At 45.2% G+C, this 10969-nt stretch overlaps 1 protein-coding gene, 1 long non-coding RNA gene and 1 other non-coding gene across 9 annotated transcripts in view; 2 read left to right on the forward strand and 1 right to left on the reverse strand.

Annotated features, from left to right (window-relative positions):
* The window catches only part of TMC5 (transmembrane channel like 5), a 91666-nt gene extending 84896 nt beyond the window's left edge, over positions 1–6770 (forward strand). For 5 of the 7 annotated variants that reach the window (XM_078344806.1, XM_078344805.1, XM_078344807.1 and 2 more), the window contains 6 exons: positions 832–1005; positions 2135–2213; positions 4798–4902; positions 5475–5517; positions 6282–6311; positions 6414–6580. In XM_078344806.1, the coding sequence (XP_078200932.1) occupies positions 832–1005; positions 2135–2213; positions 4798–4902; positions 5475–5517; positions 6282–6311; positions 6414–6472 (490 nt within the window). In that variant the 3' untranslated portion in view covers positions 6473–6580. Of the gene's footprint in view, positions 1–831; positions 1006–2134; positions 2214–4797; positions 4903–5474; positions 5518–6281 lie in introns of all 7 variants that reach the window. The other 2 variants (XM_078344808.1, XM_035267090.3) reach the window with 2 other exon arrangements.
* LOC144578594 (uncharacterized) lies at positions 798–10961 on the reverse strand. The gene is made up of 3 exons (XR_013524712.1): positions 10825–10961; positions 1995–2084; positions 798–931 (listed from the first exon to the last, which is right to left on the reverse strand). It is a non-coding gene; the product is annotated as an uncharacterized LOC144578594 (long non-coding RNA).
* LOC118146458 (U4 spliceosomal RNA) lies at positions 6947–7086 on the forward strand. Its single transcript, XR_004732321.3, has one exon. It is a non-coding gene; the product is annotated as a U4 spliceosomal RNA (small nuclear RNA).
* Positions 10962–10969: the final 8 nt, after the last annotated feature.

Here is a 10969-nt window from a genome sequence, read left to right on the forward strand (position 1 = left end):
TCAAATTCTTTCTTTGAGACGGGGCCTCACCCTGTCACTCAGGCTGGAGTGCAGTGGCGCAATCACAGCTCGCTGCACCCTCAAACTCCTGGACTCAAGTGATCCTCCCACCTCAGCCTCCTGAGTAGCTGGGACTATAGGTGCACATCACCAAGCCTGGCTAATGTTTTGTGTTTTGGTAGAAATGGGGGTCTTGCTGTGTTACCTAGGCTGGTCTCAAACTCTTAGCCTCAAGTGATCCTCCCGTCTTGATCTCCCAAAGTGCTGGGATTGTAGGTGAGCCACCACACTCAGCCTTAATTCAAGTTGTTTTTTTTTTTAGACAGAGTCTTGCTCTGTTGCCCAGGCTGCAGTACAGTGGTATGATCACAACTTTTATATATATATACACATATATTTTGTAGAGACAGAGTCTCTCTATGTTGCCCAGGCTGGTCTTGAACTTCTGCTCAGGCAGTTCTTCCACCTTGGCATCCCAAAGTGTTGGGATTAGCAGCATAAGCCATAGTGCCTGGCCTTAATTAAAGTTCTAAAGAAAGAGAGTCTGACTGCCCCCATTCAATCATTGAGCCAAGTTACTGCAGAAGTCACTGCCTGGCCTTTGGATTGGCTGCTGTTGGGTCAGGTGATCCCTGTGATCCAAGAGCCAGTGCTTGGAGTGCAGGTCACCCCAGCAAGGCTGTGAGTGAGAGTTTCCTTGGGAAGGGGTGTAAGTGGATCAGGCAAGACTTAATGCTTTCAGGCCCAGAGTCCAGAAAGGACACCCTCATTCTAGAATAACCATCCCTGAGTCTTGTGCTAGAGATGTTCTTTCATCCTTTGTTTTACCAGATTGAAGCCTTCAGCTGACTGTGGCCCTTTTCGAGGTCTGCCTTTCTTCATTCACTCCATCTACAGCTGGATCGACACCCTGAGTACACGGCCTGGCTACCTGTGGGTTGTTTGGATCTATCAGAACCTCATTGGAAGTGTGCACTTCTTTTTCATCCTCACCCTCATTGTGTTGTGAGTGAGACACCTGGGAAATCTAGGGGGGAAAGCCAAGAGCTCTCCGGGGAAACAGCAGAAGGGCTGTTTGGTTAGAAAGCAAATGGCTATAGCACAGCTCAGTGTTCTGGGTGACTCTACCCTTGCTTAGGTAGTTTTCTTCCTTCCTTTCTTTTCCTCCCTCCCTCCCTCCCTCCCTCTCTCTCTTTCTTTTCTTTTTTCATTTTTTTCTTTTCATTCTTCTTTCTTTTCTCCCTTTCCCTTCTTTTTCCCTTCCCCTTTCCTTCCCTTCCCTTCTTTCTTTGGTTCAGACAGGGTCACAATCGATTGCCCAGGCTGGACTGCAGTGGGATGGTCATGGCTCACTGCAACCTCAACCTTTTGGGCTCAAGCAATCCTCCCACCTCAGCCTCCAAGTAGCTGGGATTGCAGGTGTGCACCATTATACCTGGCTAATTTTTTAAATTTTTGGAGAGTTGGGGTCTCCCTTTGTTGCCCAGGCTGTTCTCCAACTCCTGGCCTCATGTTATCCACCTGCCTTGGCCTCTCAAAGTGTTGGGATTACAGGACTGACTACACCTTGCCCAACCTTGCATTGATAATTTTTTTTAAAAGTTATTTAGCCTGGTGCAGTGGGTTGTGCCTGTAGTCCAAGCTTCTTGGGAAGCTGAGATGAGAGTATTGCTTGAGCCTGGGAGTTTGAGGCTGCAATGTGCTCTGATCGTGCCACTGTACTCCAGCCTGGGCGACAGAGCAAGATCCTGTCTCGGAGGGGTGGAGTTGGGAGGTTATATATATTATCTTTTTGTCTTAGGGATTTTTTTAAACTTGTTCTATTAAGAAAGCAATACCTGCTGGTCCCCTGTTAAAAAGATGACATGCCCAGAGATGCTCAATTAATTGGTCTGAAGAGGGGCTGTGGCATGGGCTTGTTTCCCCTTTCCAGATGATTCCATGAGCAGCCAAGCTGAGAACCATTGCTCCAATGTATTTAACCTATAACTCACCCCAACATGACTTTTCAAAACCACATTTGGGCCCAAATCCATCTGCAACCACAGATTCCAGTTCCTTTGCATCCAGTGGAAATTCGGAGCCTGCAAAACATTGGCAAGGGTGCCTGTCATTCTTTCTTCTCCTCTTCCAGAATCATCACCTACCTTTACTGGCAGATCACAGAGGGAAGGAAGATTATGATCAGGCTGCTCCATGAGCAGATCATTAATGTAAGTCCCCTTGGATCCCTCTGATGTCCACCCCCACCCTTTTAAAACTGTATAAGAGACATTTTGAGACATCCTCCAAAATAAAGACAATACTGCAATGAACTCTCATTTCCGTGCTCTCAGCCCTAACAACCATCAGTGTTTGTATATTCTTATTTCATCTACGCTTTCTCTTCCCAGCAAATCTTATTTTTATTTTCTTCTTTATTTAAATTATTATTATTATTATTTTGAGACAGAGTTTCAGTCTTGTTGCCCAGGCTGGAGTGCAGTGGCACAATCTCAGCTCACTGTAACCTCCACCTCTCGGGTTTAAGCAATTTTTGTGCCTCGGCCTCCCAAGTAGCTGGGATCACAGGTGTGTGCCACCACGCCCAGCTAATTTTAGTGTTTTTAGTAAAGACAGGGTTTCCCCATGTTGGCCAGGCTGGTCTCAAACTCCTGGCCTCAAGTGATCCACCTGTCACAGCTTCCCAAAGTGCTGGGATTACCGGTGTGAGCCACTGCACCCAGCCATGTTCTACATACATCTGATTTGCAACTCTGCAGTGCGGTTTAGTATGTTTCTGGTTTTTTCTTTGTGTTTCCTGTAAACTCATGACGAGATCTAGAGACTTGACTAGATCCAGATTCAGCTTAGGCAAAATACTTTATAGGTGATGCTATTCTTTCCTATGGCATTGTCTTGAGATAGATAATGTCTGATTGTCCCTTTCTGTGATGTTAAAAATGATCAGTGAGTTCGAGCTTTCTTAGCCTGATCCGTCACAGTGTTTCACTGAATGGATTTAGCTGAATGGACTTTGATGAGTAATGCCTAGAAAATCTGTTTATTAGGGAATACAACATAAAGATACTCCAATTGTATAATTCCTCCTGTATTTATTAGCTGAAATTCTTCTATTAAAAAAGGAATTTTTACCAGGCATGGTGGCTCACATTTGTAATCCCAGCACTTTGGGAGTTCAAGGCAGGTGGATTCTCTAAGGTCAGGAGTTCAAGACCAGCCTGGCCAACATGGTGAAATCCCATCTCTACTAAAAATACAAAAATTAGCAGGGCATGGTGACACACACATGTAGTCTCAGCTACTCAGGAGGCTGAGACAGGAGAATCACTTGAACCCAGGAAGTTGAGGTTGCAGTGAGCCGAGATTGTGCCACTGCACTCCAGCCTGGGTGACAGAGCAAAACTCCATCTCAAAAACAAAAAACTAAGGAAACTGAGGCTTTCAGAGTACAATGATTCACTGCTCTAAGTTATAGGGCTAGTAAATGGTTGGGATTTGAATAAGGAGACTCCAGAGTGTGTGCTCTTAACCAAGCATGGTGACTCATACTTGTAGACCCAGCTACTCTGGAGACTGAGATGGAAGGATTGCATGAACCCAGGCATTTGAGGCTGCAGTGAGCTGTGATTGCACCACTGCACTCCAACCTGGATGACAGAACAAGTTCCCTGTCTTAAGAAAAAGTTTGCACTCTTAACGACAATGCAGTTCAGGCTCTGAATAAAAATCTGTTGGTTAAAACTTACAAGTTTGCAGTCTTGCACACACTCTAGATAATTTTTATTTGTATTTTTCTGAGAGGGAGTTTCATTTTCTGTTGCCCAGGCTGGAGTGCAATGGCACAATCTCCGCTCACTGCAACCTCCACCTCCCAAGTTCAAGTGACTCTCCTGCCTCAGCCTCCTGAGTAGTTGGAATTACAGGCGCCCACCACTACTCCCAGCTAATTTTTGTGTTTTTAGTACTGACGGGGTTTCACCATGCTGGCCAGGCTGGTCTCAAACTCCTGACCTCAGGTGATCTGCCCACCTTGACCTCTCAAAGTACTAGGATTACAGGCATGAACCACCACACCCAGCCAGATGCTTTCTCTTAAAAGAAAAAAGTTCAAGGAGAAACAGAGGCATGGGAACAGGACTACTATGATTGGCCGAGAATGAGCAGACAACCAAATGTGTTGGCTTATCTACCTCAACGGGTGGAATGTTCTACTCTCATCTGCAATGGGGGTTCACAGGAAAGTGATTACACCCTCCTGGGAGAAAGCATGCCCCCTTCCTTTGTTCATTTTCCGAGTTTGGAATTAACAAGCTCCATCAACACAGATAACTTTGACAAATGAAACACCCTTGACGTCCTTAGGGGCTGCCCTCTAAGCTTTGGAATTCTCTGTGGGAGGACAGGGCAGACCCAGGCAGCACTGCTGGGATCACACGATAGGCCTCTGGGGTGGGGCACATGCCTATCGGGGACACTGGAAACCATTTTTCCTGGCCATTCAGATCTGGCATGTAAGCTGCTTCTAGCAGCCGGCTTCAGAGCTACTTGCTCAAGCCTGTTGGGGGAATTGCTTTAGAGGAGAATATTACAGGGCAGGAAGGCTTGGGGGGACAGTTTGGTTCTACTGTGAAATGTTTCTTTTCTTTCGCCAAAACATGGCAGCAACCTCCATTCTACTTCTAGGACTCTACCAGCCTGAAAATCGAGGTTCTTGCCATCAATTGCTTTCTCAATTCCATATCATCATTCATTCATGTTTTTGTTTCTTTCTGGTTTTGTTTACCTTCTTGGCAGGAGGGCAAAGATAAAATGTTCCTGATAGAAAAGTTGATCAAGCTGCACGATATGGAGAAGAAAGCAAACTCCAGCTCCCTTGTTCTGGAAAGGGGAGAGGTGGAGGTGAGGCTGGAGATTGCCTTGGGGACTCCTAGGACACAAACTTGCCTCCATGTAAAAAGCACATCAGAGGCCAGGTGCTGTGGCTCACGCCTATAATCCCAGCACTGTGGGAGGCTGAGACAGGCAGATTACCTGAGGTCAGGAGTTTAAGACCAGCCTGGACAACATGGTAAAACCCCATCTCTACTAAAAATGAAAAAAAAAATTGGCTGGGGGTTGTGGCAGGTGCCTGTAATCCCAGCTACTCGGGAGGCTGAGGCAGGAGAATTGCTGGAACCCAGGAGGTGGAGGTTGCAGTAAGCTGAGATCATACCACTCCACTCCAGCCTGGGAGACAGAGCAGAATATCTGTGGAGAATATCCAGAAGAATATCTGTGGAATAAATGAATAGAATCACTCTCCCTAAAAAACACAACATGTTCGATATTTTTATGGCAGAAGCTTGGTCTTAATCTGTCATCCCTTAATTTTAAAATAGTGGAGAGGCTCACAAATTGTGCCAACTATGCCACAAGACCCTGAATCTGCGTTCTTCCTCCATGACATGGCTGCCTGTTTTTTTCTTTTTCAGCAACAAGGCTCTTTGCATTTGGGGGAACATGATGGCAGTCCTGGTGAGTAATTGAACTGGCACAGAATAAGACACTAATTTATTTCAGGTGAAATATCTAAGATAAGTGTAAGAATTGCTCGTGTGTTTATTACTTTTTCAGTTGCAAACTGGATCCAAATTGGCTTAAGCAAAATTTCAAGAATAATTCTTGCTTTAGACCTAGCCTAACACAGGAGCTCACAATGTCACTAGAACCTGGGTTCTTTCAGTTTCATTCTTATCTGTGTTAGTTCCTTTTGCAAGTAGATTCTTCCTAATAAGGGCGAGACAGCTTTAGCAACTTCTTATATCTTCTCAGAGTCAGTCTGGTGGGAAAGAGTGAGGCACTCAGGATTCTCGTGGTGTTTCATAGAATCCAACTGGGTGACGTCCCTGTCTATGAACCAATTGTTGTGGCTACAAGAAGGTGGCAGTTCCTTTGGTCACATGATTAATGTATAGATCCTGGTGGTGCAACCGTGAAGACCATAGGGACCAAGAGGAGGGAAGGGTGACTTCCCAAAGAAAATCTGGGGCTGATGCCAGAAGGAAAGTGAATTCCAGACAGGAAAAAATAGGCAAACCCATTAATTTTTGGGGGTGGTGAATAGCATTAACTGATGACTTTCAGTGATGGGAGTTCAAGGGGACAATTATAGAAACTAAAAGGGGGAGGCAAGAAAGGCGTGAGAAACTATGGGATCTTGAAGGGCAAGTTGGTCTTTCCCTTGTAGGGATGGGGCAGGGTGTGCCAGAGTTAACTTCTCCTTCCTGTGTCAAACCTAGACTTGCGATTTAGAAGATCCGTTCAAGAAGGTAATCCAAGGGTCTGAGGATTGTTTTGGTAACTAGACACCAATCAAATAAGGAGAGCAGATGAAAATGGAATGATTTCTTCTATGCCACCTGTGCCTTTAGGAATTGCCCAGAAGGAAATCCAAGCCTTTAGCCAGGAGCGGAAACTGACTACAGTGTAAAGATCAACGTAAAATTGGGCGTTCTGTGCCATTTTTTAAGCCTGGATTGCTGATTTTTCAAGACAAAATACTTGGGATTTTCCAATAAAGACTGTTGTAATGTTGAAACGAGCCTACAAAAACCTAGGAAAAAATAACTAGGGAATAATATATTTTATCTTCAAAAAATGTGTGCATGATTGGTTCTTAGGAATCTCACCTGCCAGACTTCCCAGACCTGGCAAAGGTTTAGGAACTGTTAAGAATAGCGGTCCAGCCTGAATAAACATGCAATCCCTAAGCAGGGATGTGAAGCCTGCATTTATTTGTGACTTTGAACTAAAAACATCTCTATATGTCAAAAGTTGCAATACAACCAGAGGTCTCATCTCTGAACTTTCTTGCATGTTGATTACGAGTCTTTGGAATTGGGGATGGAGAAGTTTCTGCCCCTCTGAGGAGTTATACATGACCATTAAAGTCTTATGTCAAACTAGCTTTGCACAGCGGAAGTAGTGTAGCCGATGAGGTTTATCCTACACTTGATCATTGCTAATCGAAAATTTTCCCAATACCCTGCTGTGATGACTTAAAATATAATCAGCATTGGCAATTTTTGACATTCTCTACGGAGACTGAATAAGAAAAAAAAAATTAGCTGGTTGCAATGGCTCATGCCTGTAATCTCAGCACTTTGAGAGGCTGAGGCAAGTGGCTCACTTGATGTCAGGAGTTCAAGACCAGCCTGGCCAACATAGTGAAACCCCGTCTCTACTCAAAATACAAAAACTAGCTGGCTGTGGTGGTGCATACCTGTAATCCCAGCTACTCGGGAGGCTGAGGCAGGATAATTGCTTGAACTAGGGAGGCAAAAGTTTCAGTAAGCCAAGATTGCCCCACTGCACTCCAGCCTGGGCAACAGAGTGAGACTCTGTCTCAAAAAAAAAAAAGAAAGGAAATTAAAAGTCTAATATGAAACCAGTGGTGATGTGTGGAATGTGTGTGCGTGCATATGTAAGGAATGTGTGTGTGCATAATTTTTTTTTGCAGATTTGCCGAATGATTCACAAGCCATGTGGCTGTTCTTAGTACTGAAAGGTCCGGCAAAAAGGTGCAATTACTCAGGGGAGAGGAGTAATCACTGTCAAATAACCTAATTGGAACTGAATTTGGAAAGCATTTAAGACACATTTGAGGCTGTGCTCAGTGGCTCACACCTGTAATCCTAGTACTTTGGGAGGCTGAGGCAGGCAGATCATGAGGTCAGGAGTCTAAGACCAGCCTGCCCAACATGGTGAAACCCTGTCTCTACTAAGAATACAAAAAAATTAGCCAGGCCTGGTGGTGCACGCCTGTAATTCCAGCCACTTGGGAGGCTGAGGCAGGAGAATTGCTTGAACCCAGGAGGCAGAGGTTGTGCTGAGTGGAGATTGCACTGTTGCACTCTGGCCTGGGCAACAGAGCAAGACTCCGTTTCAAAAAAAAAAAAAAAAGATACATTTGAAACACAAGCACCCAACCAGCGCTCAGTCATTTATTCCCCCCACTTTTTTTATTTTTTAAGAGATGAGTCAAAGCTATGTTGCTAGGTTTGACTCAAACTCCTAAGTCAAGCAGTCCTCCCACTTCAGCCTCCCATGTAGCTGGGACTACAGGCACATGCCACTACACTTGACAACTCACTTTTCCATTCACTTATTTTTTCCATTAATTCACTTCATCAGAGGAATTAATTTCTTTTGGTGTCATCTTTGGTAACAGTTGAATCCATCCATCCATTCATTCAACAAATATGAACCAAATAGTGGAGAACAAGATGGTGAACAAGTCATGGTGCTACCTGTCTAGCAGATTTGGACATGGATTTAATACTTAAGCAATAACTAATTTTTGTTGCAGTAGGTGCTCTGAAGAAGCACGGGGACTATGGAGGACTCGGTGGGGTCAGTGCTGGCAGCCCATGGAAGTGATACTGATTTTTTTTTCCCTTGGAGACATCTTAGTGCTGTTTGTGCTTTTTTTTTTTTTTAATGGAGTTTTCCTGTGTCTCTCAGGCTAGAGAGGCTGGAGTGCAGTGGCACAATCTTGGCTCACTGTAACCTCCGCCTCCTGGGTTCAAGCAAGTCTCCTGCCTCAGCCTCCTAAGTAGCTGGGATTACAGGTGCATGCCACCATGCCTGGCTAATTTTTGTATTTTTAGTAGAGATGAGTTTTCGCCATGTTGGCCAGGCTGGTCTCTAACTCCTGACCTCAGGTGATCTGCCCACCTCAGCTTCCCAAAGGGCTGGGATTACAGGCGTGAGCCACCGCACCCAACCGCTGCTTGGGCTTCTACAATGAAATGTGAACTTCCTCTGAAAGCATCACTTTTGCTCATTTGCCAGATGCTAAGTGTTCCCATCTGGAATGCTTCTCTCCCTTCACCTTCATCCCTTGTCTCCACTTCAGTGCAAGCCTGCTTCTCCTGGAGGTATACGTGCAGTAGACAGTGGTTCATGCCTGTAATCCCAGCATTTTTGGAGGCCAGGATGGCAGATCACCTGAGGTCAGCAGTTCGAGACCAGCCTGGCCAACATGGTGAGATTCCCCCCACCACCATCTCTACTAAAAATACAAAAATTAGCCAGGCATGGTGGCAGGTGCCCATAATCCCAGCTACTCAAGTGGCTGAGGCATGAGAATTGCTTGAACCTGGGAGACAGAGGTTGCAGTGAGCCAAGATTGTGCCACTGTGCTTCAGCCTGAGTGACAGAGTGAGACTGTCTCAAAAAATAAAGGAAAAAAAGTTCTGCACACAGCATTTTAAATAATCTAGGACATGGTAGGGAGTTAATAAATGTTAATTTGCAAGGATTTTATATGCACTCTTTCATATAATCACCACCACTGCAAGAATATTACCCTATTTTATAGATGAATTAATTTAGCCAAGGTCATACAGCTGCTAAGTTGCTAATTAGGAAGGGAGACTTGGCTTTTTCTGTTTCCAAATCCTGTTTTTAACCCTATACTAAGCCTTCCAAGGAAGTACTTAGTAGTAGTTATTCATACTTTATTTCATCATTCAAATTCTCCGTTTTTTGAGGCCCTCACCATCTTAGCACAGGACCTAAATACTTAATTTGGCCTTGCTGAATCAAAGGCAAAATGGATTTGGGATGAAGATCAAGAGACAGAGATCTCCTGGCTCTGTAGAGATCGTTTCACAACATAAAGGGATATTATGATGATGATGAATATTTTTAGAGATTGAAGTCAAACTCTGTCACCCAGGTCAGAGTGCATGGTGTGATTCTAGGTCACTGCAGCCTCAACTTGCTGGGCTCCAGTAATCCTCCCGCCTTAGCCTCAATTTTTAAATTTTTTGTAGAGATGGGAGTCTCACTATTTACCCAGGCTAGTGTTGAACTGGCTTCAAGCAGTCCTCCCGCCTTGGCCTCCCAAAGTGAAAGGATTACAGGCATGAGCCGCCATGCTAGGCCAAGGGATATTAACTCCATACTGCCCCCAAGAGAAATCCTTCCCTGTCAGTTGCTGTGTATCCTCAGAGGTACCCCAGGGCTGAATTCAGTTCACAGAGGTATCTTTTTTTTCTTTTTTTTGAGACAGAGTCTTGCTCTGGCCTAGGCTAGAGTGCAGTGGTACAATCTTGGCTCACTGCAACCTCTGATTCCTGGGCTCAAGCAATTCCCCTTGCTTCAGCCTCCTGAGTAGCTGGGATTACAGGCATGTGCCACCATGCCCAGCTAATGTTTATATTTCTAGTAGAGACAGGGTTTCCCCATGATGGCCAGGCTGGTCTTGAACTCTTGGCCTCAAGTGATCCACTCGCCTCAGCCTCCCAAAGTGCTGGGATTACAGGTGTGAGCCATCATGCCCGGCCTGATGTATCTTCTTTGGTCACATTTTCCTCCCTTTCACCCATCATAACTTCCATGGCACGGAAATACATGCAGTTTAGACATTTGTCCCACTCAATGAACAAATCTTTGTTCATTTTAAAATTCAAGACAAGGCCGGGCACGGTGGCTCAAGCCTGTAATCCCAGCACTTTGGGAGGCCGAGGCAGGTGGATCATGAGGTCAAGAGATCCAGACCATCCTGGTCAACATGGTGAAACCCTGTCTCTACTAAAAATACAAAAAATTAGCTGGACATGGTGGCACGTGCCTGTTATCCCAGCTGCTCAGGAGGCTGAGTCAGAAGAATTGCCTGAACCCAGGAGGCGGAGGTTGCAGTAGCTGAGATCGCGTCATTGCACTCCAGCCTGGGTAACAAGAGCGAAACTCTGCCTCAAAAAAAAATAAAATAAAATTTAAGACAATTGTTTTGCAAATGCTGAATCAAAACGTACCAAGCCCCACCCATCCTGCCTGTGCCAACACAATCTGGCACAAAGTTTGCTTCTCCTTGTCATATAGCTGTGTGGACTGTTGGCCTTCCAACATCACTTCCTGGCTGCTGCAGCGTGAGGCTGGCAACCCGCAGCAGGGAGGCAGGAGGGAAGCCACGGCTAAG

This window comes from Callithrix jacchus, chromosome 12, assembly GCF_049354715.1.
Source record: "Callithrix jacchus isolate 240 chromosome 12, calJac240_pri, whole genome shotgun sequence".
NCBI lineage: Eukaryota > Metazoa > Chordata > Mammalia > Primates > Cebidae > Callithrix > Callithrix jacchus.